The 26,365-nt window shown below is 41.5% G+C and overlaps 14 protein-coding genes across 16 annotated transcripts; 12 read left to right on the plus strand and 2 right to left on the minus strand.

The window, feature by feature from the left end:
- The first annotated feature begins 407 nt into the window (after positions 1-407).
- LOC145700724 (uncharacterized) lies at positions 408-1,988 on the plus strand. Its single transcript, XM_081778049.1, has 3 exons — positions 408-667; positions 726-1,833; positions 1,872-1,988. Exons 1-3 carry the CDS (start codon positions 408-410, stop codon positions 1,923-1,925), a joined length of 1,422 nt encoding a protein of 473 aa, XP_081634175.1. The 3' UTR covers positions 1,926-1,988.
- A 257-nt stretch (positions 1,989-2,245) lies between these two features.
- LOC145700651 (uncharacterized) lies at positions 2,246-4,310 on the plus strand. Of its 2 annotated transcripts, none has more exons than XM_081777966.1 (6): positions 2,246-2,509; positions 2,781-3,112; positions 3,299-3,432; positions 3,514-3,645; positions 3,686-3,920; positions 4,106-4,310. In XM_081777966.1, the coding sequence occupies exons 1-6, from the start codon at positions 2,449-2,451 to the stop codon at positions 4,139-4,141; spliced, it is 930 nt and encodes a 309-aa protein (XP_081634092.1). In that variant the 5' UTR covers positions 2,246-2,448; the 3' UTR covers positions 4,142-4,310. The 2 variants fall into 2 exon arrangements, with proteins under 2 accessions (XP_081634092.1, XP_081634091.1); XM_081777965.1 differs by having other exon boundaries at positions 2,248-2,509; positions 2,778-3,112.
- On the minus strand, positions 4,311-5,161 carry LOC145700667 (mitochondrial pyruvate carrier 2-like). Its single transcript, XM_081777986.1, has 3 exons — positions 5,080-5,161; positions 4,864-4,951; positions 4,311-4,653 (listed from the first exon to the last, which is right to left on the minus strand). Exons 1-3 carry the CDS (start codon positions 5,144-5,146, stop codon positions 4,443-4,445), a joined length of 366 nt encoding a protein of 121 aa, XP_081634112.1. The 5' UTR covers positions 5,147-5,161; the 3' UTR covers positions 4,311-4,442.
- A 962-nt stretch (positions 5,162-6,123) lies between these two features.
- On the plus strand, positions 6,124-9,041 carry LOC145700628 (epsin-2-like). The gene is made up of 10 exons (XM_081777938.1): positions 6,124-6,389; positions 6,430-6,663; positions 6,706-6,991; positions 7,089-7,379; positions 7,425-7,731; positions 7,899-7,996; positions 8,038-8,165; positions 8,314-8,404; positions 8,448-8,560; positions 8,608-9,041. The coding sequence occupies exons 1-10, from the start codon at positions 6,283-6,285 to the stop codon at positions 8,651-8,653; spliced, it is 1,701 nt and encodes a 566-aa protein (XP_081634064.1). The 5' UTR covers positions 6,124-6,282; the 3' UTR covers positions 8,654-9,041.
- Positions 9,042-9,117: 76 nt separating this feature from the next.
- LOC145700629 (uncharacterized) lies at positions 9,118-11,213 on the plus strand. The gene is made up of 5 exons (XM_081777939.1): positions 9,118-9,275; positions 9,320-10,351; positions 10,395-10,531; positions 10,739-10,806; positions 10,851-11,213. The coding sequence occupies exons 1-5, from the start codon at positions 9,141-9,143 to the stop codon at positions 11,108-11,110; spliced, it is 1,632 nt and encodes a 543-aa protein (XP_081634065.1). The 5' UTR covers positions 9,118-9,140; the 3' UTR covers positions 11,111-11,213.
- Positions 11,212-12,483, plus strand: LOC145700665 (uncharacterized). 2 transcript variants are annotated; one of them, XM_081777983.1, is made up of 5 exons: positions 11,212-11,323; positions 11,778-11,864; positions 11,906-12,100; positions 12,146-12,223; positions 12,433-12,483. In XM_081777983.1, exons 1-5 carry the CDS (start codon positions 11,267-11,269, stop codon positions 12,448-12,450), a joined length of 435 nt encoding a protein of 144 aa, XP_081634109.1. In that variant the 5' UTR covers positions 11,212-11,266; the 3' UTR covers positions 12,451-12,483. The 2 variants fall into 2 exon arrangements, with proteins under 2 accessions (XP_081634109.1, XP_081634110.1); XM_081777984.1 differs by lacking the exon at positions 12,433-12,483 and having other exon boundaries at positions 12,146-12,278.
- Positions 12,484-12,542: 59 nt separating this feature from the next.
- LOC145700635 (uncharacterized) lies at positions 12,543-14,608 on the plus strand. The gene is made up of 5 exons (XM_081777945.1): positions 12,543-12,710; positions 13,036-13,664; positions 13,708-13,961; positions 14,002-14,287; positions 14,328-14,608. The coding sequence occupies exons 1-5, from the start codon at positions 12,548-12,550 to the stop codon at positions 14,427-14,429; spliced, it is 1,434 nt and encodes a 477-aa protein (XP_081634071.1). The 5' UTR covers positions 12,543-12,547; the 3' UTR covers positions 14,430-14,608.
- A 10-nt stretch (positions 14,609-14,618) lies between these two features.
- LOC145700661 (uncharacterized) lies at positions 14,619-15,388 on the plus strand. The gene is made up of 4 exons (XM_081777978.1): positions 14,619-14,825; positions 14,878-15,006; positions 15,051-15,180; positions 15,224-15,388. Exons 1-4 carry the CDS (start codon positions 14,629-14,631, stop codon positions 15,338-15,340), a joined length of 573 nt encoding a protein of 190 aa, XP_081634104.1. The 5' UTR covers positions 14,619-14,628; the 3' UTR covers positions 15,341-15,388.
- On the minus strand, positions 15,352-16,603 carry LOC145698176 (kallikrein-6-like). The gene is made up of 5 exons (XM_081775377.1): positions 16,597-16,603; positions 16,303-16,529; positions 15,976-16,255; positions 15,668-15,927; positions 15,352-15,619 (listed from the first exon to the last, which is right to left on the minus strand). Exons 1-5 carry the CDS (start codon positions 16,601-16,603, stop codon positions 15,419-15,421), a joined length of 975 nt encoding a protein of 324 aa, XP_081631503.1. The 3' UTR covers positions 15,352-15,418.
- Positions 15,419-18,600, plus strand: LOC145700633 (uncharacterized). The gene is made up of 4 exons (XM_081777943.1): positions 15,419-15,630; positions 16,739-16,829; positions 16,881-17,824; positions 17,924-18,600. The coding sequence occupies exons 2-4, from the start codon at positions 16,747-16,749 to the stop codon at positions 18,436-18,438; spliced, it is 1,542 nt and encodes a 513-aa protein (XP_081634069.1). The 5' UTR covers positions 15,419-15,630; positions 16,739-16,746; the 3' UTR covers positions 18,439-18,600.
- A 51-nt stretch (positions 18,601-18,651) lies between these two features.
- LOC145700641 (nuclear distribution protein nudE-like 1-A) lies at positions 18,652-20,343 on the plus strand. The gene is made up of 4 exons (XM_081777953.1): positions 18,652-19,036; positions 19,077-19,432; positions 19,647-19,895; positions 19,939-20,343. The coding sequence occupies exons 1-4, from the start codon at positions 18,743-18,745 to the stop codon at positions 20,159-20,161; spliced, it is 1,122 nt and encodes a 373-aa protein (XP_081634079.1). The 5' UTR covers positions 18,652-18,742; the 3' UTR covers positions 20,162-20,343.
- A 769-nt stretch (positions 20,344-21,112) lies between these two features.
- LOC145700659 (ras-related protein Rab-35-like) lies at positions 21,113-22,645 on the plus strand. The gene is made up of 3 exons (XM_081777976.1): positions 21,113-21,340; positions 21,380-21,596; positions 21,639-22,645. The coding sequence occupies exons 1-3, from the start codon at positions 21,152-21,154 to the stop codon at positions 21,833-21,835; spliced, it is 603 nt and encodes a 200-aa protein (XP_081634102.1). The 5' UTR covers positions 21,113-21,151; the 3' UTR covers positions 21,836-22,645.
- Positions 22,646-22,658: 13 nt separating this feature from the next.
- On the plus strand, positions 22,659-24,801 carry LOC145700634 (pre-mRNA-processing factor 19-like). Its single transcript, XM_081777944.1, has 10 exons — positions 22,659-22,764; positions 22,860-22,921; positions 22,964-23,105; positions 23,149-23,297; positions 23,345-23,779; positions 23,827-23,956; positions 24,000-24,179; positions 24,223-24,348; positions 24,389-24,488; positions 24,535-24,801. Exons 1-10 carry the CDS (start codon positions 22,682-22,684, stop codon positions 24,646-24,648), a joined length of 1,521 nt encoding a protein of 506 aa, XP_081634070.1. The 5' UTR covers positions 22,659-22,681; the 3' UTR covers positions 24,649-24,801.
- Positions 24,802-24,806: 5 nt separating this feature from the next.
- LOC145700644 (DNA-directed RNA polymerases I and III subunit RPAC1-like) lies at positions 24,807-26,166 on the plus strand. Its single transcript, XM_081777955.1, has 6 exons — positions 24,807-25,172; positions 25,212-25,333; positions 25,375-25,529; positions 25,572-25,645; positions 25,689-25,876; positions 25,962-26,166. The coding sequence occupies exons 1-6, from the start codon at positions 24,827-24,829 to the stop codon at positions 26,142-26,144; spliced, it is 1,068 nt and encodes a 355-aa protein (XP_081634081.1). The 5' UTR covers positions 24,807-24,826; the 3' UTR covers positions 26,145-26,166.
- The last annotated feature ends 199 nt before the right edge of the window (positions 26,167-26,365 follow it).

Consider the following 26,365-nt stretch of genomic DNA (forward strand, 5'->3'; position numbering starts at 1 on the left):
TACATAAAACTCTTTCATCAAACTTTCAGATTAAATTCTAGCGAGGTTGTCAATCATGCGTCGGTTTTGCGGAGACAATGACGATCTCGATCCCATGGAAAGACATCGTTACCAATTTTACGAATGGAGTCGGCTCCATCTATTTTCTGTGCTTGATAACTTTCTTTTTCGCTTTCTTTAACCTTTCATAACTTCAATTCCTCGTAAATAAATGTCCCTGCTTATTTCCTATAGTTTTCCCAGATCTTTGTTAGGCCTTTTTAACGGCAGGTGTTTTTACGACGATTGGTGAGAGATTCCTTTTCTCTAGACTTGACTTTCAGTTTATTTCTTCCTCAAGGCAAATATTGGCGAAGCAATCCAAATAGTGAGTCGCCTTTTCGCATCATTTGAAACTCTTCATAATTATGGGACTCGACGCAGAGATTGATATTTCTCCGGAAAATGCATCAGAGATATTGAAGAATCTAAAAGATGAGATCTTCTGCTCTATTTGCCATTCGATATTAGAAAAACCTGTAAAACTTGACTGCTGTGAGGGTCATTTCTGCGAAAAATGCTTTTTGGAAGTTAAAGAAAAGCAGCTGTCGACGTGTCCTCTCTGCAGAGCAACAAATTTTAGCGGAAAACCATCTAGGAAGGTGTTTTACAAGATCAATCATTATCCGTTAGTCTTTAACAAGTTAATTCAATCAATAAGTCCCAGATGTAAACCCTATAACAAGACTCATGACAACCCTTTTGGACTCGATTCATTTAAAATGTCCGGCCCCTGAGTGTTCAGAAAGAATAGTTCATTCTGAGTTCGATTCCCACAAATCAATCTGTCCATTTCTCAACAAGAAGAAATGTCCTTCATGTTCTATAGAAATGAAAGCAGACGAGCATGAACGACATGTAGGCTGCAATGATCATCTTTACGCACAAGTTCAAAAATTGAAGACAAGAGTCCAAGAGTTGGAGAAGACAACGAAGACACAGACGACTAAGATAGAAAACCAAAGAGAAAGTGTTGCTATTTTCCAAAGAAAATATAACGAGGCCACAGAAAAATCGAAGAAAAAAGACGCTGATATAAAACGACTGAATAAAAAGATTGAATCCATCAGTATCGCAAAGGCAAAAGAAATAAATTTATTGAAGGAGAAATTGGGCATTCGAGAAGATGGTATTCAAAGTCTGACGAAAGAATTAGCCGATAAAGAAAGCAGTCCTCGCGATCAACGACTTATCAGAAATCTTCAAGCTGAAATTCAAGAGCTGAAGAAAACGAACGACAATCAGGAAACTTGTGCAAAAGTTCAATTGAAAGAATATGAAAACTCCAACGCAAAATTAAGAGAAGAAATCAAAAGACTCAAAGAGCAATTGGAAGAATGCTCAAGGGCAGCTAAATATAAAGAAACAAACGCAAAACAGAAACAATCTGCTGTTGAAGATAAATTGAGAAAAGAAATTAAGGACTTGAAGCAATCGTATTCATTATTGAAAGCTAGTCAAAATCAAATCAGCGCGCTCTGCTCATCTAAAACGAAGAAGATTGAAAATTTGGAGAAGTTTGCCAAAAGTATGCAGGAGGTACATGGAGATGAAACTAAAAAGTTGCAGTCGAAATTCGAGGCAAAGCAACAGGAAAAGATCGAGTTAGAAAACAATCATTCAGCAGCAAAAGCTCAGATGAGCGCAGATATCTCAATAAAAACTCATCAACTCAACAAACTCAACAGTGAATTCGACAAGCAAGCATTGGAAATTCAGGAATTAAGGAAAAGGCTTCAAGAACAGAAGAAGGAGAATGAAACTCTTGCTGGTCTTTACGAGAGTGAGAGAAAGGTATGATAAATTAAAAGAAAGTATTCATCAATATTAAGGCCCGCGAAAAGAGGGAAACGTCTGGCTTTCTACTTGACTTCATTTGGGAATAAATTGATAAAACTGTGAATAAATAAAAACGAAATAAAATCTCTCGTAAATTTTTAATCATTATTATAACATTATATATAACATTTTCTAGCTTCGGATGAAGAAAAAATGAATGCGCCTTTATCTTAGGATGACTGTCTATTGAAGATTATTTCAGTATTGAAAATTAGGATAAATAAACAATTCAAAAGCTTATTTCCTTGACTCGTCTTATTTTAAAAATCTTGTTCAATTGTACTCTAGCCCATTTTCCGTCGACTTTTTACATATCCGATATCGACGCATTCTAAAGCGATTTGCCGGAGGCATGTGCATTAAATGTGAGGGCGTGTAGATCGATCGGGCCTTGAACTCTAGCGTAGGTCGGCGCGCGGACCCAATGTCTTTGTCGTAAACGGTCGCACGTAGGTCAACATTGATTACTATCTTAATTCTTTACTCATCAAAGAAGACTCAAAACCAATGACGAGTCACTAGCCCAGGGCTGCTCTTTTTTTTCCTACATCAACAGAGATTACCACACAAATGTCAAGACTCACGATATTGGCGATTATAATCGCACTCATTCACACTTCCGATGCTTCAGGTGATCCCCCTTTTCACGAAAAAAAGATCCCTCATAAAATAGAAACTCACAACAAAAAACTAAGAAAGAGAGTAACAATAAAAGATCCGTCCAACGTGGATTTTTGTAAAAGCAAATTTATTGAGCTTTTTGTTTCTTTGAATTAAAATTCTAAGGGTAATCATATTCTTGGGCAAGTATTCTCATAAGATGAAATTGATAAATATTGAATTTTAGAATCCTGACTGGTAAAACTAACCCTTTCTAGGAATTCTAACAATCATTTCAGCAGGAAGAAACCGATTCCAAATCTACAAGTCAAAATCTTCGCTCAACTTCTACGATGCCCAGAAACGCTGCCGTGTTAAAAACATGGAGCTAGCAAACAAGAATGATTTATACGCGGAAGAAGACCACGTACGCCAGAACTTGAAGAAGGGAATCCACTACTGGTTCGACGATTGCTTCAAATTGTCGACAACGGGGTCGTTTCGAAAGGCCATCTGCGGAGAATCCGACGAGGCGACAAATGGCTACGTCTGTGAAATGCGCGCTATCGAGGTTGAAAAATTCGTCTCCGACAGTGGCTGGCCCATTTTTCTAGACTGGAAGTCAGTGCTACAGGTAAAAACAAAAAAGCATTAGATAAATGATGAGGGTTGAAAGCGAACGTTTCATAAAAACGCGCATTTTATTAAAGCGACTGCTGGTCGCCAACATTTTTCTCTGGTCGACCGGCGAGTGTTTATTTTCATACCAAGAGGTTCAAATACGCTTGGAATTATAAAATAAGGCAAATGATTTTTTCAGCTAACGAGGGGCGAATCGTCTTGGCAAGGATGGTTGTCCGCGGTTACGATTATTATTTATATAACTTGGGGCATCGCTGGTTGCCTTGCAATCATCATTTTGGGATACCTCATTTTCGATCGTATCGATAATTCAGGAACCGGGTTTTATTTGATCATTTCCAATTGCCAATTCGAATTTGAAAGTGCTTGAATATGAAATGAAACCCGAGAAAAAGAAGAGCCCGTGCAGAGTGCGGTCGAAGACGTTCTGCTAAATGATAACTCGTTTTACAACGATTTGGAACAGTTGCGCCTCGATATTGACGCGTATGTCGATCACACGTCGAAACGGATTAACTCAAAAAGGTTTGGAAGGCGCAGCAATAAGATTTCGATATTTAATTAGATCCTGCTTTCGGAAGTTTCAGTACGCACCGATAACAGATACAACGTATGATTTGCGGCTGATAAAAGCGATGACTCTCCAATTATCAAGAATAAACACACTGGTTGGGAACAAACAGGACGATTTCATTCAAGCAGTGATGGATAGAATCGCAGATATGGAACTGACGGAGCTCGCTGGTAGTCAAGAGATTGATGTCTGCGAGCTCGTTACTAAACTGAGTCAGTACTTGAAGGTATGCTTTCTGATAATCACGGGCTTACTGAATATTAAGTGAAACCATTAACTGCTTTTTTAAACGCCTTGTTTATATTTTCATAAGATTGAGCCATCGATTCTGATACAATAACTTGTTCAACAATTGTAATAAGAATAGCTTCAATCTCATAAAACTCCCCATAAAAATAAGCTGTACTTTAGCGACTGAACATGCAAAAGCGCCTGAAAGAAGAGTAACTTATCGAAGAGTCGAAATAATCGTCCTCTCTTCAGCCTGACACGACCGCTGACTGGTGCTACAGTTACTGTACCTTTTACTAGTAATCTCATCTATTTATGGTCCCATTTGCAAAACATTAAACACAACAACGGTTTCCCTGCATAATAAAAACCGTCTCGCCATTCATAAAAATGCTCTGGATTATTTATTCAGGAAGAACTGTAGCAGCTGTGATTTGTACTAAAGTAGAAAAGTATCGAACTTTTTTGCGGAACATGCATTTGCTTGAACATGATTTTACTGATTAGTATTTTGCGTTCATGACTGTTGAGCTTGTTTGGCTTTGTATTCGTCTGTTGTTTGATAGTGGAGAATTCGGCCGACCTGCATCGCTCCAGTTAGCCCGAGTGCGAGATTGACGGAAAATAAAACGTAGTTTTTCGGAATGATCACCATTGAGTAACGGCTCCAAATGAAGCCAGTGGCGGTGAGGGAAGCGGATTGATTCAGTGACAGTTTTTCAGCCGGTCTAAAAGGGTGTTATGAATAGTTCTTAAATTAAGAATTATATTAAAATTAAGAATTATATTAAATATAAAGCTTCAGCCACAGGTCGGTGAACTGTCTGGAAACCTGAGTCAGGGTCTGAAATATCTTTTATGAAAAATTCTGGCGAAGATCTTTCAGACCCTGACTCAGGTATTCTACTCAGCTTGCCGAACCCAGATCCAAGAATCACCTGAAATAATCACCAATTCCGGCAAAAACAAGGGCCCATTTCCACGCAGGCGCCCAGAAAAAGACTGTCTTTGGCCCAGCAGGATGATCTGAAACATCGACATAAAATCAACAACGAATCAGACACGCATGCTGCATACACACTCGTTGTATGTCTAGTTACTCAAATGATGAAAACGAGAAATTGTTGTTTAATGACTTTTCCAGTCTGACTTACCCAGCCATGCTTTTTGAGAGGCAGACAGAAACCTTCTCGTGGCGAAATTTGTGAACCGATTCCACATTCTTTTCTGAAAGAGAAAATCCTAACTTGAGAAAATTTTGATTTCATATTTTTTAAAAAAATAATGCTCTTAGATTTTCAGTAAGATCAATTGTAAGTGCAACATTTAAGATTTTAGAAAGAAGAATTTTTAAATACGATCAATCTATGTCAATAAAAGTACAATTTTGAATGTCAATAACATTTTAAAGTAAGAAGAAGACAGAAATCTTCAGTAAATAAAGTTGATATCTTCTATGATGATTATTCTCTTATTAAACTTGATCCGTTTCTTCCATCATTATCACGTAAAAATGATTTTTAGCAATTCCTAAATTAGCAATTTTGTAGAGTCTAGGGTGGTTGATTGGGCGCGCAGCAGTGAACCTACGCATTCCTCTGAAAATGGTCGAAAAAGAGAAATGAAAGAATGAAAAAGAAAACGAAAAACAACGAAAATGGTCTTTTCCGCTTTGACGGTTTATTTTCGCGGCGCCCGAATCAACAATTTTCATCGGCGAAAATCGTCCAAAAACCGCTCATTTTGTTCGAAGTCGCGCTTTCAAATTCCCTTTTTTCCAAGAGGAGAAAATTAAGATCAACGCAGTATTCAAGTATTGATCCGGTTATCTGCCAAGGCCGAGGGGATGAGGATTCAACCCAGCTATGAAAAAAATAAACAGTAGACAGAGATAGAGAGACAGAGAAATTTTATAGTTCCGTTTTTATCAGACTTTTACGACCGTTTTCATAAACCGCAAAACACAAAGCACTGAACAAATGACTTTTCAAGTGTGGCTTATTTTTGGCATTTTTGACAAATCGAAATCATTACTCAAAGTGAAATTTTCCAGAAAATCTTGTAACTTTCAACTCATGTATTTTGTGATTTCTTTATTGCTCAGAATTTCAATATTGACTTTTCCGAAGACTTTCAATATTTACGGTTATCGTAATTATTCGCTGTTCATATTCGATTCTTGTAGGAATGAAATTCTGTTCAGAAAAAGTAAAACTTCTGTCTGTTTAGATGAACAGTCTGTGACGAGTGATATTGTTGAGCTGTTGTAGTCGAAATTGGAGAAAGAGAAAACAGAACTTCGATTAGATTGATTGGAAAGCGTCAGAGTCAGAGTCAATCAGAGGCACAAAACAACAATGCAGGCGTCTGGGTTGCTCAGAAACGTCAGAAATGTCGTCCACAACTACACAGAAGTGGAGATCAAGGTCCGAGAGGCCACTAGTAATGATCCATGGGGACCAAGGTACAGAGCTTTTATAATGGCAAATTTTCATTTATCCCAGTTCGTCGATCATGGCCGAAATCGCGGATTTAACGTACAATATGACCGCTTTTCCGGAAATAATGGGAATCATCTGGAAGCGGCTGTCGGACACGGGTAAAAACTGGAGACATGTTTACAAATCGTTAGTGCTGCTCGACTATCTCGTCAAAACCGGCGCCGAGCGAGTTCAAAATCAGTGCAAAGAAAATATTTATTCCATTCAAACTCTCAAAGATTTTCAATACGTCGACAAGTAAGGAAAGGTTTTATTCATTTTCTTATAACATTCTTTCAGTCGGGATTACAAAGATCACGGAAAAAACGTCCGTGAACGAGCGACACAACTCGTCAGTTTGCTGAAAGACGAGGAAAGACTGCGAAACGAGCGGGACAAGTCGCTCAAGAACAAGGAGCGTTTCTCGAAGCAAACAACTGCCATGGGCTCCCACACGGGTCACGTGACTGGCATGGGTTCTTCAGGGAGAATGCCTGATTCTAGCTACAGACCTGGAAACTCCGGCGAAGAAGAACTACAGCTTCAACTTGCTTTGGCTATGTCTAAAGAGGAAGCAGAAGCAAAGGTAGTAATTTCTTTTGGCGTGTCTTTTATATATTCTTGGTGTTTCCCGTATTTATTCGTATACTTGGTGTTTACTGTAAAAGCAAATGTGTTCATAGGAGAAACAGGATCGCGAAGATCAGGTCCGAATAGAACTGGCAATCAAAGAGTCGCTCAAGAACGAGCAAGCAGCGGCTGGTCCTTCTCAATCTCATCCGCCCCCGCAGCAGGTTCAAGCCCAAGCCCCGCAGTCAGCTGTCGATGACTTACTGAACCTCGATTTTGGAAACGAGCCGGCGCTGCCAGTGCAACAGAACCCTTGGGGCCAAGGAGCGAGCGGCACTCCCTCTCCAAGGGATCCTTTTGGCGCTCCCGCAGCTGCCGATCCCTTTGGGGCCCCTCAATCAAACGTGAGATTCATCCTCCCAACAAACCTAGAACAAAATCATTTTCAGGCACAAAGCACGCCCTTTGGAAACCCCGCTCTTCCCGCTTCCTCTGATCCTTTTGGAGCATCAGATCCTTGGGGTTCTAAAGCTCCAGCAACGAGTCAGCCAGAGCCTCCAAAAGCAGCTGATCCGTTTGGTGATGCTTTTGGATCTAGTGCTGCTCCAGTTGCGGCTCCTGTTTCTTCCGCAGCGGATCCATTTGGTGCTCCTTCTTCATCCGATCCGTTTGGATCCGCAGCTCCGGCCGCTCAGCCCCCAGCAACGGCGACTGGATCTGATCCATTCGGCGCTTCAGATCCGTTTGGCTCACCGAGTAAGACGAAAAAGCGACTGTTATACGTTAAAACTTTAGTCGTTTATGATTTTCCTAGCGCGTACTTTGATATTTGTCCTCTTTGTGGTAAAACATTTATTCATTTACATCTTCAGTTATACTTCGGACTAAGTACCGTATTTCTAGCGCTAACAAGATTTTCTAAGGCAATAACAACACACAGCCAAGTTCTGATCTTTTCTCCTTGCCATCCGCTGATACGAATGCAAATGCTTTCGACATGGGAGGCATGCAATCGTCCCTGGTAACAAACCATACCTATCACAGTTCGAAGGTTTTGTTTAGCCAAGCGAACAGGCCCCAAAGAAAACAGCTCAATCCTTCCTCGGTTCAGCTTCTGGCCTTGTCAACTTAGACGCCCTCGTCAGCCGACCAAAACAAGTGAACACGAATCCGTTCGGTAACACACCTTCAGGAAACGAGCTTCAAATTAAGTCTCAATGTTGTATTTTTCTTGTCGTAATTGAAATTTCTCAACCGTGATTTGTCATTTTAATTTTCGTCGGGTAAGGTGAAATTGATGTCATCGAATAATTGTACATGTAATTTGAACTGTGTAAAAGGCAGTAATCCATTCCAAATCAATACTCCAGGTCCTTCAATGAATGAAATGCAGCGAAATGCCCAGCAACAGTCCATGGGTCTTCAACAGGTTAATCAGGTTAACATAACAAGGAGTTATTTCTTCTTCCTAGCCAATGGCACCCTCTCCTGTTGGAGGAATGAACCCGATGATGAGCCAGCCGCAAGCAGCCCCCGTTCAAAATATTTTTGGAGCTCCTGCCATGGCCAATCCCTGGGGACAGAGGTAATCAAAGCCAATATACTTGTTATTCACTAATTTCCCTAATTCAGTATTGGTGGAAACGATCAGAAGCAATCAAACAACCCTTTCTTATAAAAAACAAAAACTGAAAACAACGAACCGTATAAACTACTGTTTGTCCTGTAGCCTGATGTTCATGCATTCTATTCCCCCTATTCCTATTTCCGACTATCGGCAACTGAATTTCATTCAAGCTCGATAAAAATCTCGTTCCGGCGCTTTTTTCTAAAATTCAACTTCGCGCCACTATTTTTATTTTCCTTCCCAGTTTCACTTTTTTTTTGAACACATGAAAAGATAAAAATACATAAACGAATTTCTTCTTGTGCAATATAGCAACAGACTCAACATCTAAAAAGATCCTACTTTTTTTTTCTTTCTCCCTAAAAATGATATTCACCAATCAAAGTAACATGTGTTTATTATTTTGTTCTGTAAATAATAAAAGTTCAAAACATGTTTTCTTCAACTGGTAAATTTTGTCTTTTGGACATTTTTCGCTGCGAACAAATCGCGCTTTTGAATAGCAGCATGCGAAACCGGTCAGTTTGGCTATTTCGCCATGAGAGCAGAGACATTATTTTTATTCTTTTTTTGGGGGACTGTTGGAGTTCCAATTAATTATGACAAAACTACAGAGTGCTACAAGACTTGCGCCTTCTATTTCCCCACTGAATGGATTCCCTACTGTTTGACGGTAATGGTTGCTTTCACCGAAGATCTTTTAATTTATTTTTGAAGCACTTTTGCGAGGAAGAGTTGAATGATCATTTTGCTGACGAGAGTAGCTATCAGTATTCCTCTTATGATTCCAGTTATGAAGGCTATTATCCGGAAACAACTACCAGCACATTCACGTCGACAACTACTTCCACGACTTCCACTTCCACGACCTCTACTTCTACGACCTCTACATCTACGACAACAACCTCTGAGGACCTCTCCTACTACGATGGTTACAATTATCCATCTTACAACTTCGAAAATCGCGTTGAAAATAGCAACAGCTTCACCACTACTTCGACTTCTTCAACTACAACCTCCACAACTGAAAATTATGACGACATAATTTATGATATTTATGAGTACTACAACGATCCGAATTACGAATCCTATTATCGAAACGCTGATAACGACTGGGATTGGTATTTTGATGGGTATTCTGACTCTTATTCGGACTGGTATTCGGACTGGTATTCTAACAGTCATTCGGACTGGTATGACGATTGGGAATCGAATTGGGAATACCCTACTTCTACGACCATATCAACAACTACCGGTGAACTAGAGGGATATGACGATTGCGATTCGATAATAGGAACTGAAGAATGGTATGATTGCATCCGACCATCTGAAGCATCGACAACTACGGAAAGTCCCTTCGTAGCTTCTTTCGAATCTAATTTCAACTTTCATCAATGTGGCATTTCTACATCCCTTTTGGAACAAGCAGCAGGAGAGTCTGGAGGAGCACTGGTGAGCATTCACGACCCACCAAGTGGAATTGAAGTGATCGAAATCGGGAACGTCATCATCAACGGAAAGGACGTTGAAGATCCAACGATGTTTCCTTGGATGGCAGCTTTGAGAACCAACAGCGGTTTTCACTTCTGTGGCGGGGCAATTATCGGCGCGCGTTGGATTCTAACTGCGGCGCACTGCCAGTTCGACAAGGATACGTCTGTTGTGGTAACAGGCACGCTGGAACGATCGAACGATGGGTTAAAGACTGTTTCTGAAGCTGATGCTGTGTTTGATCATCCACAGGCAGATGTAAGATACATATGATTTCGAATAAAAGATCACTCAAATTTAGACGACTCCGTATGGAACCTGGAAGCACGACATCACTCTTATCTACTTGAAGACGGAACTTGTCTTTTCTGACTTTGAGCAACCAGTCTGTCTTCCGAATCCTTACGAGAGCTTTGCCGGGCAAGCCTGTCATTTAGCCGGCTGGGCAGGGGTGGATAATTTGAAATCATTTCATTATTCCATTTTTTCCAGAGCAAAACTGGCTTGATGAATCAGTCTGAAATATTCAGGACTGATTCGAATATATAAAAGATGATAACATGCGAAATTTCAAGCCGATTCATCAAGCCAATTTTGCTCTAGAATAAAATGGAATAATGGTTGATTTCAAAATATCCACCCCTGCGGCTGGGGCCGAACTGACAACACGCCTCCTGAATACACTGACCAGCTCCAGTACGCAACGATGCGAGGTGATAAGCTCTTCTCTCGTGTTCTTCCAATTTACATTTTTAAGTTGATAGTTACTGTGGCGCTTATCAATCTCTTCTGACTTACGATGAATCTTTCTGTGCTGGCTATCACCAGGATAATTCAGGCTGCAACGGCGACTCCGGAAGTGCGCTAGTGTGCCGTTCCGATGAGTCAAGTGAAAGCTTCGTCGTCGTTGGAGTGACAAGCTGGGCTTCGGGTGCGTGCCATGGTGAAGAACCGACAGGCTTCGCAAATGTTGCCTTTCACATGGACTGGATTCGACAAGTCATCAGCGAAAAGTGAAATCACCTTATTAGACCAGAACTCCTCTAGAATAATGTTTTCTATCTGTCAATGTCTGTTGTTTATTTTCGCCTGTTTCTGCAGTTGAAATATATAAATTATCATCAAATCATCGTCGTTTTACGTTCAGAAAGCAAAGTTGCGAAAACAGACAAAATGAGTAGATTCAGAAGCGTCCCAACGATGCTCAATCAAGTCAGATCTTTGAACATGGTAAAAGTTACCATATCTTCTCTACTATACCGTCGTTTTCCATCTTAAGAGCGTTTTTCAGATGACAAGGGTAGACCTAAACGCTCTTAAATTGGAAAATTTACGATCAAACTAGGATGACAGTGGGAAAAAAATGATGAATGAAAATGCATAAAATGAACTTTTTCCAAAACTCTAAAAATGCATCTGAGGTCATTTTTACCTATTTATTATAAAAAAATTACGATCTTTGAATCAGAGGCTATGATTTCACCTGAAAAGAAGCGTAGAAAACAATTTTTTTCAATGATTTTTCAGGTTGAAATAAACGTTATTCTTATTATTAATTAAAAATTCCTAAAAACGCTCTAAAGTTGGGATTTTTTCAGATAACAAAATTTGGAAAATATTGGCAAAAACGCTCTTAAGTTGGGCGCTCTTAAGATGGAAAACCACGGTAAATAAAATAATCTAGACCACTACGCGCACAATCGTCCAAGACAAGAACAGTAGAAGTGCCTACGCTGGACTCGTCAAAATGTATGAAAATAGTCCTCGCCCGGTAATGAACATCCAAAGGAGCATGAAACTAGCGTTTTTTAGGCAAACAACCCTGCTTCGAAGAGCAAGGCGGTTGAACTGATGATTTCTTCGAGAAAACAAATGATCCTCCAAGCTCACTGCTCGAAAAAGACAGACTTTGCGCCCGCTCCTCTCACCTCGGACAAAATGTCCTTGATGAGCAATTCCGTAAAAATGGATAAAATTTTCGCTTCCTTCGATTTAGAATCCGTCCAAGTAAGAGTCAACTTTGGTGCCACTGTCTGATTCCGCTCTTTTTAGGTTAGTTTTGTTGGCTTTATGGGAGACTTCGCGGTTTGGGCAGTTTTGGACCTTTCCACTGGCGATATTCAATTTGTCGTCGATGATAGTTAGGGCTCTGTTTCGTTTGAAAGGAAATTTATTCAAAGCAACGCTGAGCTGAGCTCAAGTGCGATTGTTGGGAGTCAAACTCTCTCTCTTTTATTCTTTCTCGAGCGAGACCCTCTTTTTTATTTTTTTGGACGCATTCAGAGCCTCCTCTAGTATGTGAGATTCAGAGCCTGAAAGATAATGAATAGTGTGCAGAGCCCCATCAAAGCTGGTGAAAAAACTCTCCACATTTCTTCAACAGTTATTAAATTATATCTTAAACTTTCATTACGAGTTTCGGAAGATTTCAATCACTCATTTCTGTCCTTCAGAATGTTAGGACAAATCCTGGTGTACTCGATGCCCGGCTGTCCGCACTGCACGGCGGCGAAAATGAGCTTGAACAAGCTGAATCTGCCATTTATTGAGATACAGCTCGATTTATACGACAAAAGTGTGAGAGAGGAATTGAAGAGCAAAACGAATAGATCCACTGGTATGAAAGTCAGCAACTGAAAAAGTACTGTAGAACAGAGAGGCTTCTCCCGGTAGCTACTAGCGGCGATCAAGATCATATATGGTAAACTTTCGATTTATCATCAGTCACCAGAACCGTGTTAAACCTCACTAGAACTTACTAACACTTCACTTGCATGACATAACATCATTACGTAACCCGGAACGAACATTAATTATCTCACTTATCTGATCTTCAAAAATATTAAAAATGCGCCGCGTATCCACCAATATTCCAAAATTTTTAAATTCATCAAAAAAGCATCTTGAAAGAGTGCAGCCGAAAATTGAAATTTCTTCTTCAGTTCCTCAAATTTTCTTCAACGAGAAACACATCGGCGGAAGAGACGACTTTCATAAACTAGATAAAAAAGAGCTCGAAGAATTGATCAAGTACGTGCAGGAAAATGAACCACCAGAAGGATCGCCGTCGATTCCCGGATCCACCCTCCTCATTGGCATTGGAGAAGATGATGGGCAGTCGCTCCGGTGCGAGTACGACACAGATGCAGACATTGCAAAGGCTCTCAAAGACTCGAACTTGCCAAAGAAGCGTTGGAACTGGCTCCAGCGGCATCACGGAGCATTTACTGGCAAACAGTTGAAAGAATGGCTCGATGGAACTGGTGAAGATGGCGAAGCAGCCGCAACTCGCCTACTCGCTGGAAATTTCATCGCTCCGATTGAGAAGAAAGTCGATGCTTTTCACCCGGATGGAACTCTCTACCAACTTGTCGAGCAAAAATCTATCGCTTCGCTCAACTCGGGCGTTACCGCTGAATGCAAGGTTCTTCATCCCTCTGAGCTCGGCGAGCAGATGAGGATACAAATTAAGAAGCTCTATGGCAAGTACTTGAATGATGATGGAACTTCTGTTGATTACGAAGGCATGCGTGACTCTGAAGAGTTTGGTGAATATGTCAAACTCACAGCTGTAAGTTCTATATTCACCGATAGTTTCTCGAAATTTTTCTTAGCAATTACAGCGGGTAGATCTGTCCCAACTTTCAATCGATGGCCGCCTTGCTTTCTTCATCAACATCTACAACGCCCTGATCATTCACGGTCAAGTGGTTCGCGGTATTCCGCAGACATTTCTCACTAGGTTGCGATTTTTCTGGACGACCTCTTATATTATTGGTGGCCACGTGTTCACGCTCGACGATATAGAGAATGGCGTCCTGAGAGGCAATCGCAAGGGACCTGCTCATCTTTGCCGACAATTTTCACGGTAAAACGTTCCAAGGTGATTCTTTTAACATTTTTTCCAGTTCTGATCCTCGTTTGAAATTTGCCTTGCCCACTGCAGAGCCGAAAATTCACTTTGCTCTCGTTTGTGGTGCGAAATCTTGCCCTCCCATTAAATGTTTCTCCGAGAAAGGCGTCCAAGAAGAACTCAAAATGGCGACTGAAGGATTCATTGAGGATGACAGTAATGTACTCGTAAATTTGGAGAAGAAAAAGGTCAAATTATCGATGATCTTCAAATGGTATCAAGTCGATTTTGGAGGCAAGGATCGAGCGATGCTCATTTGGATCTTTGAAAATATGAACACAGTAAGAAATGCTCAGCTTCTAGTGGGTAATTTTATTCTAGGGCACTAAATCCGATAATCTGAAATCTCTCATCGAAGGCGATAACTTCTCCGTATCTTACTTCGAATACGACTGGACCTCCAATTCAAAAAATGAATCATAAAAGCAACAAGTTCTCCTCCTCTCTTTCTTCACAATTCTTACTTCTTCTGTTACGCAAAAGCAGCAATCCCAAAAACTCCTCTTTCATTTTCTCATTTTGCACCACAGCAGACAATCAACTTTTCCTCTTATCTTCTTTTATTTCCTTCATTAGTGAATAAATAAAAAGTTCAACAATATCACCAGACTTTCTTATAGAAATGCGTCAGACTCTCGCTCGGTTCAACCAGACCGGTATCAAGCACACCACTGCTAACCGTGACCGCTTCGGCCACTCGCAGACCTATGGTGTGTTTGGTAACATCGGTATGGGACGTCACTACAACCCTACCACCCACTTCACTCTCGAGGACATGCGACGCAGATCCGTCGTCTACTCCGATGTCTACCTTGACGGGTAAGGAGCTAGAGATTATCGCCAAGCGCGCAGGGTTAAAAATATTTTTCAGTTTCGAAAACTCTTACTGGGCCGATCGAAAAGCATTCCGAATCCTCTCCCCCGAGCACGCCAAGAAGGCTCGATTCTTCAGACAGCGATTTTTCACCCGAAGACTTTTCAACTACTGCTTCTTCCTTGTGTAAGGGCTTATCGATTTCTTTGTCTCTATTATTTCTTCCTTAGCTGTGGAGCTTACTTCCTGTTCGCAATCCTGTTCACCCAGCGATACCTCGGTATTGGTCAGAGAATCAACAACTTTGCCCTTGAACGAAGCATGGAAAACCGAGCTGCCAGAGAAGAAGCTGCTCTCACTGTAGTCACCTGTTTCATTTCCTCAATAATTAATGAATTTATAGGAATCTGCCGAGTACGTGCCCGCCCTCGTCCAAGGCTACAAAAAGCTGATGGCACCAGAGAACCTTTCCAGCTGGGCAAACTACGAACCCAAGAACGAATGGAAACCAATCGCATAAAACTTGTCGACTATAATAATTTATTAAACAAATATGAGTTCAACAAAAGAGAAAAAACGCATTTCATAGAAGAACTTACTATTCACTGTATTCAGAGACTCTGACTTCGGCTCCTAAAAAGTTGGCTTCGTAGTGTGTAATCGTCACTGGAATCCAACTAGTTAGCTTGGAGACTGTCGCATAGACACCAGGAAGATCTCCAGCGCATTCCATGCCCCAACTTACGATTCCAGCTTGTTCGAGAGTTTGATTGAAGAGTAAAGGGCCGCCAGAATCGCCCTATATCCACGGTTAGTCAAAAAAACAAGCTTATCTATATGAAAGTACATAGCAAGAATCTTTTCCTTCATCAGCAGCGCAAAACATATTATCAGACATATATTCATTCTCGTATCCATTGCAGGTTTTCCAGGAGACATCGACTTCGTACATTACAGGTTGCATTCCAGGATCATCTTCGCTTAGAGATCCTTGGCCAATAACGATGAACTGGCTACTTTCTGTGACCGGAATGCTGTTCAAACAGACAGGCGTTACATTGTCAATAATTTTCGTGTGTCTCATAATAGCTTTTAGGGTTTCAAAAGCTTTTCATGTTTTAAAAATACAGTAAAGGATTATTTTTTGTTTGAGACCCTTTCCCATATCGCCATCGTAAATTGGCTCTACGTCAGTCGACCAAGCAGGGTGCAAGATAATGTCGGAAACAGATGAATTCTGAGTGTTTGAGAACGCTAATGTAAAATCGCTCGGCTCCGCGAAATAGACACAATGAGCGGCAGTCAGTGTCCACAGAGGATGTATCAGAGATCCACCGCATACGTGAGATTGGTCCCAATGTAGCTGGACGTAAAATGGATAAGTGCTGTTGTCGGCAATGGTGCCACCGACGATTTTTGCACTCTTATCGTCGGTCTAAATTTATTTTTGGCTAAAATTAAACTGATTTGATTAGGCGTTACCCTCTTTTTCGGGTTAGATGACATTCTTTTGGAGCTGACTGAGTTCAAGTAAATGTAGCGGGACTCAGAATAATCGTAGACCGAATAAGTGTAGTTGTGACTACTTGTGTCCGTGGCGGTAAAGTTGATACAGTTTGATTCATCGGTAATGATATCCGCAGTCTTGGTAGCATTTGGCGGAATGGCATCATTTTCCCGGTAAAAAAGCAGAACCAAAATTGGTGAAACTATTTTTGGTTAGATTTTGCCTTAGTTTTGTTTAAATTTCTAGCGCGCATCGTTCAAAATTGTAACCATTCATATCAGCAAAAAAGGTATAATCAGCCACGAGTTTTTGATACACTTAGAAGTCATCGTGCCGTAACCAGACAGTTTTGTTGAGCATCACTAGTAACTGAGATCGATTCTAGAGACACTCCATTGAGGATTTTTTTAGTTTGGAAGATGGACTCATCGGATGATGAATGGATCGCTGCTGTTACAAAATCGGCAAAAATTCTTCGGAGAAAAAAGCAAACAGAGCCAAGGTGTGATACCATTATTCATGCAACGTGTGTAAATTGATTTCATTCTCTCAGGCGGCGATCACTCGGCGACCTCGATAAAGACAAAATTGACAAAAAGAAGAGGACTCCCGAACCAAAGCAGAAACTCAATTTCGACGTGGAGTTGAGCTCTGACGAGGAAATTGAGATCAATGTTCCAACAAGATTCAGAACCCCAGCGAAGAAACAAGTTGAAGAGAAAGTCTCCGATGATGAAAAAAATTTTGAGCTTCCGAAGCCAAAAAATACATCTGAAACTAAGAAGACGTCAGATACCGACAGTGAAGTAGATGAGCTAGAAGCATTCTTTACGAAAATGAAAACGCCGTCACGGTCTCTTCGTCCTGTATCGCCAGAAGACGAGTTGGAAGACTTCATCGTATCAGATAGCGAGGACGTAGGGGGAGAGGAAATATCCCATCGAGCAACGATAAACTTCAATGAAACGACGATCTTGAACCCTGAGCCAGTTTACACTGATGATGAAGACAACAAAGAGAACTTTGAAGACTCGATCATGGAAGTCCCAACTCCTTCCGATCCATTTTCTGACTCTTCCGACAAATTTATGAAAAATATCAGAGAATCAGCCAAAAAGAGTCGCAAGAAAAAAGAACATAAATTACCGAAATTCACAGCGGGCGTAACTCCAGACAGTATACGGAAAATAATGAAGACCAATGTCCGTAACGAGCGATTAAACTCGCCCAAAACACCAAAGTCAAAAGCAGACAGATTGATGGACAAACAGCTATACCGGGATTTCTCTCCTAGAAAAACTCCGAGTAAAGTGTACACGACGCCCGTGAAGACGCCAACGATTAAAAAATCAGAAACGACCCCCTGCGGCTTCGATCAATGCATCCTTTATGATGTCGACCAGTGGTCGTCCAAGCGCTTGAAAGACAATTTGACTGAACTAATAGAAGAGATTTACGAAACTATCAATCGCACGATTTTCGGACTAAAGCTTCCAGGCAAGGTCAGAACGTTTCGCTGAGAAAATTTGATAGCATAAATCAAAGGTTTTATAAGCGCTATAAAACGTACGTAAATACCTTCTGACCCATACAAAGTAAACGTAAAGCATCAGGGCGAGAATGTTTTTACGAGCAAGGACGGTCTCATGACAATCGTCTGGAACAAGCATTTGAGGTCCACCGCGGGGCGATGCCGTTCCGGAGTCGACAAATCGTCCGCAAAAAAGAAGTGCTCAGTTGAGCTAGCTCCCCATATTCTCGACACAGCACCTAGAATCAGAGATACACTTTTGCACGAGCTTATACATGCAGCAAACTGGATAATTGATGAAGATCCTCTTGCTGGGCACGGGCCAAAGTTCCGCGCTTGGGGTTTCAAATCGCTCAAAACGCATCCAGAGATTCCACCTGTGAAAACGACTCATTCCTATCAGATCAATTACAAGTATTGGTGGGAGTGCGAAAACATGGAAAGAGGCACTTGCACCGTCAAAATCGGCCGAAAGACGAATTCACTCAAGCTTGACCGCGTCCGCTGCGCCAAATGCGGGGGCAACTTTGTTTACGTTAGGTTCAAGTACCATCAAAAAGAGAAAAGACTCAAAGTTTAATATTTAACTGCCTTATACTTATTCACATTCCCTTTTTACTAAAAACGCCTCTTGTTATCAGAGCTCTTCCTTGATTGCAAAACCAATATTTTTCTAGAACCCGTCTCCCATTTTAATTTTTATGACTGTAACAAGCGTGTAGCTTTGACTACAAATTGCTTACTTTAACGCGTTCTGTGTGTGCACGACCGTTTCCTGATACAATCTACCGGTAAATCGCTGCCCGCCGAGTCAGAAAACGCGACTTTCTGAAGCGCACAGAAACAATTTCAATTTGTTTTCAAAGTTTTAATTTTCAGAGAATATGAGCGCAAGTGAGTTTTCGTCAGTCGATGAGGAGCTCGCTCACTTCAAAAGTAGATACCTCGAGCTCAAGGAGGAATTCGACGAAATGTTGTCGATGAACAAAGATTACGAGGCCGAAATGGAGCAGCAAGTCGAAGAGCTGGAGCAAAAAGAGAAAACACTCCGGGCTGATAATCTGAGAATAACGCAAGAGCTGGAGCAGTACAGATCTAAACACAGAGAGAAGGAACAAACTCAAGACTCTGAGATCTCGAGGCTGAAAAGCTCACTTGAACAAGAGACTCAATCTAAGGTGAAAACATCCTCTATTCAACTGTTCAAACTGATTTTAGAGAGAACACGCAGCGAAGTGCCGCGCGTTGGAGCAAGAGCTAGACGACTATGACCGCAAGTATCGTCATTTAGCAACGTCCTTCGAAGAGATGCAGAAAAACTACGAAGCGGAAGTGGAGCGAAATGCGTTGCTGGAGACAGAAGTGTCTGAAGGCGTCAAATTAAAGGAGCTTCTGCAGCGAGAAAAGGACGAGAAACGCGACCTCAAATCCGAGCTAAAAATCCGATCAAGAATACCAGAGCCAAAACTAGAGACCATCACAAGTAGCGATAGTGACAAACAACCAATCTTGCCCAAACCGGATCTTGGCGGCGACAGAACGACAGGATCTCCAATAGCCGTCGTTAAACCAAGGTACCTTTTGCTATTCTGGTGGCTAGATCGTAGTACTCACGTGGTGTAGGAATCCCATTCAAGCAATCATTTTTTTCTTTTTAACCGGCTCATTATTTGGCTTCCAAATTTGAGTGTAATAAACAGTTTCTCATCCCACCCCATTTGCGTGAAAAATTCCACCAAGTGGCAGTATAATTACTCACACCCTCTTTTTCTCATACAACCCTACTAGTGCCATAGAAGGCGTAAGAAGTCCTGCCTACGTCTCGGGTGTTGCTTCAAGGCGTAGCCAAACGATATCCAATCTTTCCTCACACGCTTCGAATTTGAACCAGACGCCGAGTTCTCCTGCTGCCTCAAACAGGGAGTCTCCTGGCTCTGCGCAACGACTTTCCGCTCTCACAATTGTTGGTGATCTGCTCAGAAAAGTTGGAGCGCTGGAAACAAAGCTTGCTTCATGCCGAACTTTCGTTCGACAAAGGTTAGTTTTCGTTCTGAAAATCTCAAAATGGACATTTTCTTAGTTCGGACGCGGTTAACACGCAAATTTCGACGACCCCCCGTCGGGGCGATTCCGCTTCCCGCACCTCACTCTCCGTTAACAACTCCCTTTCGTCAACTTACAGCACGCGAAGCCGTGGAACGCCGGACTCTGCGCGCATCGGAGAACGACTAGACCCGGGGGTCAGCCGGAACCGCTCGCCAATTCCGTTCAATAAGCTCACCGCTCTCAACATCGCTCCTTGATGCTCTCTGACGGCACCTGGTGACCCCCGTGTGTAGCACATCCAATGTCCCGGACTCACATCAGTCATTAGCGACGTAACCGTCTTGCAATCTCACATGTTTCGTTTATAAAAACAATACACTATCTCACTTTTTCTAACCATTTTACTGCAGTTTGTTGTTGATAAATTTTTTTGATTGCACTCTCTGTACAGTTCACAGTTACAGTAGCACGCTTTGTCACTACGGATTTGAATATAAAAATGCACAAATTGTATCTTAGAATCCTTGTAAAATAAACAAAAATGCTCAAAATCCAAGTTGTTGTTTTTCGTTATTAATAATTTGAAGCAGGATCGTGAACATTTTCTTGAGCATTTCTTAAAAAGATGGTTTAAATCTTGGCTAGATTAAGCGTGCTAGAACTGTGTCAGCTGTTTGTGCGCATCGGATGCATTTCTAAAAAATACAGCCCGTTCTATAACTAACAAATTCTTTGATTCAGAATAAAATATGGGTTTGCTGGAAGTATTCCGTTCCAAAGTCGCGTACATCATCTCAGTCGGTGCATTCGTGCCAGCCTACTACTACCTGTCTTCTGACCGATTCAAGCTCAAGAATGATTACCAACAAGAATTCGTCACGCAACAATTCGGCACTCAGAATTTGTCGTTTGCCGAATCCGCAATGGTTAAAAACGTTAATATTGCTCACTCGATGGCGCATCAAGAAGTAGAAGAACTGAAAAAAGCGAGACACAATACTTATCGTTTCTCGCATTTGTATGGCCGCTCTTACGAAACTGTAGAAAGTAACGAAGATAGGAAGGATATTCCTCTGTCAGTGCCGATGCAAGAAAAGGTTGATGGTCGTATCATGAGATCGAGGCAACGCGCGATGGAACGTCTTCGAGCAGGAGAAGATCAAAAAGCTTAATGATGATTCTTCTATGATTTCAAATAAATTTCCGTTTCAAAACTTTTTTGGTTCTTTTCAATTCCCTTGTTTAGAATGTCCGCGCCACACAAGCAACACGATCATTTGTTCAAGCTCTTGATTATTGGAAACGCGGGTGTTGGCAAAAGCTCGATTCTAGTGCGATTTGCCGACAACATTTTCACCCAGAGTTACATAACCACTATTGGAGTGGATTTCAAAATCAGAACGATTGAGGTGGAGGGCAAAAAGATCAAGCTTCAGGTGAGCTTTTAAAGAAACAAGTTAGCTTCAACTGTTTAGATTTGGGATACAGCGGGCCAGGAGCGATTCAGAACAATCACAGCGACGTATTACCGTGGCGCGCATGGAGTGGTGGTGGTGTACGATCTCACTGATGCAGAGTCATTTACTGGCGTTCAAAAGTGGATTAACGAGATTCAAAATCATTGCGAAGACGTGCCAAGAGTGCTAGTCGGGAATAAAGTCGACTCGCCAAACAGAGTCGTCGAGAAAAACGGTAAAGAGGCGAATCATCTAAGAAATGCTATTTTTGAATTAGATGCGGACATGTATGCGCAGCAACAAAACATCAAATATTTCGAGACGTCTGCCAAAAGCAACATTGGCGTGGAGGAAATGTTCACCGAAATCACTCGCCAGGCGCTGCATCAAAAAGTTCAGTCCTCGGCGCCGAGCAACGAGCCAATAAAGCTAAATAACCAGCAACAGAAGCAAAAGAAACCCTGCTGCAAATAATAACTTGTACACTCTTGATCATAACTTACAAATTTTTCATTTTAACAAAAAAAGCTCGTGCGGTGACTTTTTAAAAACGCTTTATAAACGCGTCGTACTAGAATTTCAAAACCATAGTCAAATCAGTCATACTAATCATTCCAGTGAATAAACAAAAAATAATGAATCGAAAGAGTAACTGTGATTAGATTTCAAAAAGGCTGAAAATGCGATTAATTACTCAGGCTTAAAATTACCGGTGAAACTTGGTCTTCGTCAAGAAAAAAAGTAGCTTCATTTTAAAATTTAACTTTTTATACCTTTTTGCGCGTTTTTGATTTTTCAATCAATGTCATTTTAAACAAAAATCTGTACCTAACTCTTTCGCTTCTCTTGCAAAACTGGGGCGAATCTTTCTGTGGGATTATGTGTATATTACTATTATAGATAAGTATATTCTCTCCCTCCTCCTCTTCAGCTGTTCATTTTCGCTCCTTCTGTTTATATTACTACATCAACTCATTAACACTATTTTTCGTTTTGGCGCTGAAAAGAGGGCCTTCTCAATTTCAACGATTAGGATTTTTAAATTTGCCAGCAACAGATTCCAATTTAAACTCATCCTCTGTTCTTTTTTTATCTCCTCGTTCAACAAAATACCATGATGGTACATCCATCATTCAATCCTTTATTTCTTCTCCACTGGACGTTCTCTACATTTACCCAATTCAACCATTCATTCAATCTTTTCTTTTTATTCATCCAAATGCAATTTGTCCAGGACTCTATATCAGTGCCTTCCATAACATATTAAAAATATGAAAAACAAGAGTGTTTGATTCCTATAAAACATATGTTTCTTGCAGAATGTCAGAGTCAGCGAATGCGTCTTTGTTTGTTTGCGGGATTTCTGGGGAAACGCCAGAACAGCCGGTAGTTTCGCCTGTTTCAGGAAGGTTTCATGTAGAAGCATGCAGGTCTTTACAAATTCTTGCCAGACGTTCTTGAGCAAAATTCGATGCTCAAATCATGTTGAAACTAAGAAAGGTGCAATTTTCGAAAAGAGACTCATCACAAAATGGATTCAAGAAAACGGAACCGACCCAGGTACTTTCTTGATCCTCGAGAAGCTCTCACAGCAATTTCTAGTGAACGACGCGCAGCTCGACACTGATCAGCTGATCGAAGTTCGACCAGAGTCAATCGTCCGCCCTAAAGCGCCAAATCATACATCGATTCCCGCCATCCTCAAAGCTCTTCAAGATGAAACGGATGCGATCATGCTCAACAAGTAAGACCACTACGCAAGCTCATTCATTATCCACCAATTCTAGCTATTCACAAAGAACACAGCTCCAAACAACGAGACAAGAACTCTCCCATGCTCTCTATCAGCATGACGCGGCATGTCGAGTTATTGCTCGACTTCAGAAAGAAACCAACGCGACGAGAGAAGCTCTTGCGACACTCAAGCCTTCTCAGGGTACCATGAATCTTCTTATACTTTGTCAAAATTTTTTTTCCTTTCAGCTCAAGTTCCGCACGAAGCAGATCCGGTCGAAGCCGACGGCGACATGGTCGAAGGTCTCTCAGAAGAAGTCATCGCGAAAATCGATCAAGAAAACGCTGCTCTCACCAAGGGCAGAAAAGAACTCGTCTCCAAGCGAAAGGCTGCTCTTTCTGGCGTCGAAAAGCTGCACAATTACACGACGCAAAATACACTCAAGGATTTGCACGCTCCTGGCAAGCACATTCTCTGCATGGACATGAGCAAGGCCGACAACACGAGAGTTGTCACCGGCGGTGCGGATAATACCGTCGTTGTGTATGATACGAAGGCAGGAGCTGTTCTATCGAAATTCGATGGACACAAAGGCGAAGTGTCAAAAGTTGCGTATCACTCGACAAAGGATGTTGTTGCGTCGGCTTCGGATGATTCTACTGTCCGTGTTTGGTCATTGGAAGGTTAAAACGAGTTCTCTTATACCTGATAGTAAATATTTCCATTTCAGGTGGCTCCGGAGCTACAATTAAAGCTCACAAAGCTGCAGTTACTGGCATCTCCTACCATCCACTTGGACAATACGTCCTTTCCAGCTCAAAAGATCAGACCTGGGCCTTTTCAGATATCGAATTAGGCAAGTTTACTCACTAGAGAACCCTGTCTAATCAATAATTCAGGAAGTGTTCTGACGAAAGCAACAGAAAACGAGGCAAAGCTAGAATCTTGCGATTTCCATCCGGATGGTCTCTTCTTTGGCGTTGGAACTTCCACCGGCGGTGTGAAAATTTGGGATATCAAAAATCGCGTTGAAGTTGCCCCTTTCGCTGGCCATAAAGGACCAGTTAATGCAGTCGCATTTAGGTACAATTTTTGATACCGCTTTATTTTATCATGTCCAATTCAGTGAGAATGGATATTATGTTGCTTCTGCAGCTGGTGGAAACGAGATTAAGATTTGGGACTTGAGAAAGTTGAAGGAAATCAAGTCGATCGTCATGAGAGAGGATGATTATGTTGTGAATGCTTTGAAGTAAGTTCACGAGCCTCAATTTAACCCAACTGAACTTAAGGTTCGATCCTTCCGGACAGTATTTGGGCGCTGCTGGACAGGATCTCCGTTTGTACATGGCAAAAACATGGGCTGAAATTACTTGCTACTCATCTCACGAGGTAAAACACGGATCAATCACATTTGTTTATTTTTTAATTTCTTTAGGATGAGATTACTGGCTTGAGCTTCGGCGAAAACTGTGCTACTCTTGCATCGTGCTCTCGGGACTCAACTGTTAGGTTGTATGGCGACGCCGAAGCTGCCCCGATGGAATCGTAGAGCAATTGTACTGCCCCGGGAAAACAGAAGAAACATACGACCCAACTAGGAAAATTACATAAAAATTAACGTGCAACTTTTGTCACTCCATCATTTTCAATTGTCCTTGTCCCCTACAAAACTGCCGCCTGGAAACGTTAACTTTTCCTTTGCTATTTGCGTTAACCATAGTTTCAGAATGAATGTCAACAGTCTGAGTGCTCGCTATGTTGATGTTAAGGACGAGTACACGGCTCCACGAATCGGATCTTTGAATATAAACGACCAAAAGGAGCTCACGCTAAAACAGAAGATCGCACAGACAGAGATCGTTATTACATCCACGACGCAGTTTCCAGCTACATGTGTGAATCTAGAAGGAGAGTTGGAAAAGGTCGAATTCGACATCAGAGGCATTGACCCTGCAATGTCAAATACATTGCGGCGGATCATGATTGCCGAAGTACCGCAGATGGCCTTTGACAGAATTCTGATCTACAACAATACTACTTTAATTCAAGATGAAGTTCTCGCCCATCGATTAGGTAAAAATGTTTCTTAACTCTTGGTATGATCGAGATTAGGTCTGATTCCAATAAAAGCAGACTTCCGACAATTCAAAAATCGAGCACAAAAGGATATGACTTCCATTGACTGTACGAAGGCAGCTAATGTTAAAGGAGCAAAAGAAGAGGACTCGCTTTTGGTAGAAAATAATTGGTGTAAAACATATGTAACGCATTTCAGTTCCACCTAAAAGTCATTGGCAAGCATCAAAAGAATTCGACAAACCATGTACAAATTGTGGAATCTAGTGAGTTGAAGTGGTCGCCAGTTGGAAATCAGAAAGAAACGATGAATGTAATGCCCTGCTTTCACGATATCACCATTGCCAAAATTAAGTATGATGTGAATAAAGAATGATGGCTCATAAAGATTCCTAGGCCAAAGCAAATTATCGATATTGAGCTTCATGCATTCCGAGGGATTGGCCGGGACCACGCGAAATTTAGCCCAGGTAGAACTAATTTGATAATCAAATGAAATCTGATTAATTTTAGTCTGCACAGCTTTCTATCGACTTCTACCGACGATAGAATTCACAGAGCCGATCCGCGGAGACGATGCGGTCGAAATCCAGAAAATGTTTTCGCCTGGCACGGTTGAGATTATCGATGACGAAGCGAAAGTGGTCAACGTCAGGGTTGACGCCAACTCGCGAGAAGTCTTCCGTCACAAAAAATATAGGGTGAGTAAATAGCCAAAAGCCGCAAAGCAGTAAATCTCACGAAAATGACCATGAGCACTCGTTCTCATCCATTTTTGGTATTTAGGACATTGTGAAATTGGGAAGAGATCGCGAGGTCGCGCTGTTTTCAGTGGAAACCGTTGGTGCTCTCAGTCCGTGTGTGATCTTCAAGGAAAGCTGCAAGGTGTTGATGAATAAGTGCGATGTTTTCTTGGAGGAGCTGACGAGAACGCAGAATGATGTGAAAGATGAAATGAAAAATGAGTGACACACATGTGATGTGCGAATTCCATCCACTGAATGAGTCCTCCTTGATATCAATCCACTTTTAGAATGCATATTTTGATCGGCGGGGGATCGGGTCACATAGGAAAATTACTAACAAGCTACCTCAAGCAACGCGGTCACCGGGTCACGTGGATATCTCGCTACCCCGGTCAAGACCGCATCACTTGGCAGCAGTTGAGATGGGATGAAGCGCCAAAAGAT

The sequence above is a fragment of the Oikopleura dioica genome, chromosome 2, assembly GCF_907165135.1.
Source record: "Oikopleura dioica chromosome 2, OKI2018_I68_1.0, whole genome shotgun sequence".
Lineage (NCBI taxonomy): Eukaryota > Metazoa > Chordata > Appendicularia > Copelata > Oikopleuridae > Oikopleura > Oikopleura dioica.

What these genes read in the sequence shown, in the direction of transcription:
- LOC145700724 (XM_081778049.1), top strand. Translation starts at nt 408, where the DNA reads ATGGGACTCGACGCAGAGATTGATATTTCTCCGGAAAATGCATCAGAG. An exon ending in TACAAGATCAATCATTATCC is followed by an intron (nt 668 to 725) that starts GTTAGTCTTTAA and finishes CCCTATAACAAG; the next exon opens with ACTCATGACAACCCTTTTGG. An exon ending in TTTACGAGAGTGAGAGAAAG is followed by an intron (nt 1,834 to 1,871) that starts GTATGATAAATT and finishes ATCAATATTAAG; the next exon opens with GCCCGCGAAAAGAGGGAAAC.
- LOC145700651 (XM_081777965.1), top strand. Translation starts at nt 2,449, where the DNA reads ATGTCAAGACTCACGATATTGGCGATTATAATCGCACTCATTCACACT. An exon ending in AAACGGATTAACTCAAAAAG is followed by an intron (nt 3,646 to 3,685) that starts GTTTGGAAGGCG and finishes ATATTTAATTAG; the next exon opens with ATCCTGCTTTCGGAAGTTTC. An exon ending in AACTGAGTCAGTACTTGAAG is followed by an intron (nt 3,921 to 4,105) that starts GTATGCTTTCTG and finishes GCTGTACTTTAG; the next exon opens with CGACTGAACATGCAAAAGCG.
- LOC145700667 (XM_081777986.1), bottom strand. Translation starts at nt 5,146, where the DNA reads ATGTGGAATCGGTTCACAAATTTCGCCACGAGAAGGTTTCTGTCTGCC. An exon ending in CTCTCAAAAAGCATGGCTGG is followed by an intron (nt 4,952 to 5,079) that starts GTAAGTCAGACT and finishes TCGATGTTTCAG; the next exon opens with ATCATCCTGCTGGGCCAAAG. An exon ending in GGAATTGGTGATTATTTCAG is followed by an intron (nt 4,654 to 4,863) that starts GTGATTCTTGGA and finishes ACACCCTTTTAG; the next exon opens with ACCGGCTGAAAAACTGTCAC.
- LOC145700628 (XM_081777938.1), top strand. Translation starts at nt 6,283, where the DNA reads ATGCAGGCGTCTGGGTTGCTCAGAAACGTCAGAAATGTCGTCCACAAC. An exon ending in AATGATCCATGGGGACCAAG is followed by an intron (nt 6,390 to 6,429) that starts GTACAGAGCTTT and finishes CATTTATCCCAG; the next exon opens with TTCGTCGATCATGGCCGAAA. An exon ending in GATTTTCAATACGTCGACAA is followed by an intron (nt 6,664 to 6,705) that starts GTAAGGAAAGGT and finishes ACATTCTTTCAG; the next exon opens with TCGGGATTACAAAGATCACG.
- LOC145700629 (XM_081777939.1), top strand. Translation starts at nt 9,141, where the DNA reads ATGAGAGCAGAGACATTATTTTTATTCTTTTTTTGGGGGACTGTTGGA. An exon ending in GGATTCCCTACTGTTTGACG is followed by an intron (nt 9,276 to 9,319) that starts GTAATGGTTGCT and finishes TTATTTTTGAAG; the next exon opens with CACTTTTGCGAGGAAGAGTT. An exon ending in TTGATCATCCACAGGCAGAT is followed by an intron (nt 10,352 to 10,394) that starts GTAAGATACATA and finishes ACTCAAATTTAG; the next exon opens with ACGACTCCGTATGGAACCTG.
- LOC145700665 (XM_081777983.1), top strand. Translation starts at nt 11,267, where the DNA reads ATGAGTAGATTCAGAAGCGTCCCAACGATGCTCAATCAAGTCAGATCT. An exon ending in AAGTCAGATCTTTGAACATG is followed by an intron (nt 11,324 to 11,777) that starts GTAAAAGTTACC and finishes AAAATAATCTAG; the next exon opens with ACCACTACGCGCACAATCGT. An exon ending in ATGAAAATAGTCCTCGCCCG is followed by an intron (nt 11,865 to 11,905) that starts GTAATGAACATC and finishes AGCGTTTTTTAG; the next exon opens with GCAAACAACCCTGCTTCGAA.
- LOC145700635 (XM_081777945.1), top strand. Translation starts at nt 12,548, where the DNA reads ATGTTAGGACAAATCCTGGTGTACTCGATGCCCGGCTGTCCGCACTGC. An exon ending in CTTTGCCGACAATTTTCACG is followed by an intron (nt 13,962 to 14,001) that starts GTAAAACGTTCC and finishes CATTTTTTCCAG; the next exon opens with TTCTGATCCTCGTTTGAAAT. An exon ending in TCTTTGAAAATATGAACACA is followed by an intron (nt 14,288 to 14,327) that starts GTAAGAAATGCT and finishes ATTTTATTCTAG; the next exon opens with GGCACTAAATCCGATAATCT.
- LOC145700661 (XM_081777978.1), top strand. Translation starts at nt 14,629, where the DNA reads ATGCGTCAGACTCTCGCTCGGTTCAACCAGACCGGTATCAAGCACACC. An exon ending in TCCGATGTCTACCTTGACGG is followed by an intron (nt 14,826 to 14,877) that starts GTAAGGAGCTAG and finishes AATATTTTTCAG; the next exon opens with TTTCGAAAACTCTTACTGGG. An exon ending in GAGAAGAAGCTGCTCTCACT is followed by an intron (nt 15,181 to 15,223) that starts GTAGTCACCTGT and finishes ATGAATTTATAG; the next exon opens with GAATCTGCCGAGTACGTGCC.
- LOC145698176 (XM_081775377.1), bottom strand. An exon ending in CGATGGCGATATGGGAAAGG is followed by an intron (nt 15,928 to 15,975) that starts GTCTCAAACAAA and finishes AAACATGAAAAG; the next exon opens with CTTTTGAAACCCTAAAAGCT. An exon ending in AAGGAAAAGATTCTTGCTAT is followed by an intron (nt 15,620 to 15,667) that starts GTACTTTCATAT and finishes CCGTGGATATAG; the next exon opens with GGCGATTCTGGCGGCCCTTT.
- LOC145700633 (XM_081777943.1), top strand. Translation starts at nt 16,747, where the DNA reads ATGGACTCATCGGATGATGAATGGATCGCTGCTGTTACAAAATCGGCA. An exon ending in AAAAAGCAAACAGAGCCAAG is followed by an intron (nt 16,830 to 16,880) that starts GTGTGATACCAT and finishes TCATTCTCTCAG; the next exon opens with GCGGCGATCACTCGGCGACC. An exon ending in TTTCGGACTAAAGCTTCCAG is followed by an intron (nt 17,825 to 17,923) that starts GCAAGGTCAGAA and finishes ACCCATACAAAG; the next exon opens with TAAACGTAAAGCATCAGGGC.
- LOC145700641 (XM_081777953.1), top strand. Translation starts at nt 18,743, where the DNA reads ATGAGCGCAAGTGAGTTTTCGTCAGTCGATGAGGAGCTCGCTCACTTC. An exon ending in ATAGCCGTCGTTAAACCAAG is followed by an intron (nt 19,433 to 19,646) that starts GTACCTTTTGCT and finishes CAACCCTACTAG; the next exon opens with TGCCATAGAAGGCGTAAGAA. An exon ending in CGAACTTTCGTTCGACAAAG is followed by an intron (nt 19,896 to 19,938) that starts GTTAGTTTTCGT and finishes ACATTTTCTTAG; the next exon opens with TTCGGACGCGGTTAACACGC.
- LOC145700659 (XM_081777976.1), top strand. Translation starts at nt 21,152, where the DNA reads ATGTCCGCGCCACACAAGCAACACGATCATTTGTTCAAGCTCTTGATT. An exon ending in GCAAAAAGATCAAGCTTCAG is followed by an intron (nt 21,341 to 21,379) that starts GTGAGCTTTTAA and finishes TCAACTGTTTAG; the next exon opens with ATTTGGGATACAGCGGGCCA. An exon ending in CAGAGTCGTCGAGAAAAACG is followed by an intron (nt 21,597 to 21,638) that starts GTAAAGAGGCGA and finishes TTTTTGAATTAG; the next exon opens with ATGCGGACATGTATGCGCAG.
- LOC145700634 (XM_081777944.1), top strand. Translation starts at nt 22,682, where the DNA reads ATGTCAGAGTCAGCGAATGCGTCTTTGTTTGTTTGCGGGATTTCTGGG. An exon ending in GACACTCAAGCCTTCTCAGG is followed by an intron (nt 23,298 to 23,344) that starts GTACCATGAATC and finishes TTTTCCTTTCAG; the next exon opens with CTCAAGTTCCGCACGAAGCA. An exon ending in CCGTGTTTGGTCATTGGAAG is followed by an intron (nt 23,780 to 23,826) that starts GTTAAAACGAGT and finishes TTTCCATTTCAG; the next exon opens with GTGGCTCCGGAGCTACAATT.
- LOC145700644 (XM_081777955.1), top strand. Translation starts at nt 24,827, where the DNA reads ATGAATGTCAACAGTCTGAGTGCTCGCTATGTTGATGTTAAGGACGAG. An exon ending in AAGAAGAGGACTCGCTTTTG is followed by an intron (nt 25,334 to 25,374) that starts GTAGAAAATAAT and finishes AACGCATTTCAG; the next exon opens with TTCCACCTAAAAGTCATTGG. An exon ending in ATCACCATTGCCAAAATTAA is followed by an intron (nt 25,530 to 25,571) that starts GTATGATGTGAA and finishes AAAGATTCCTAG; the next exon opens with GCCAAAGCAAATTATCGATA.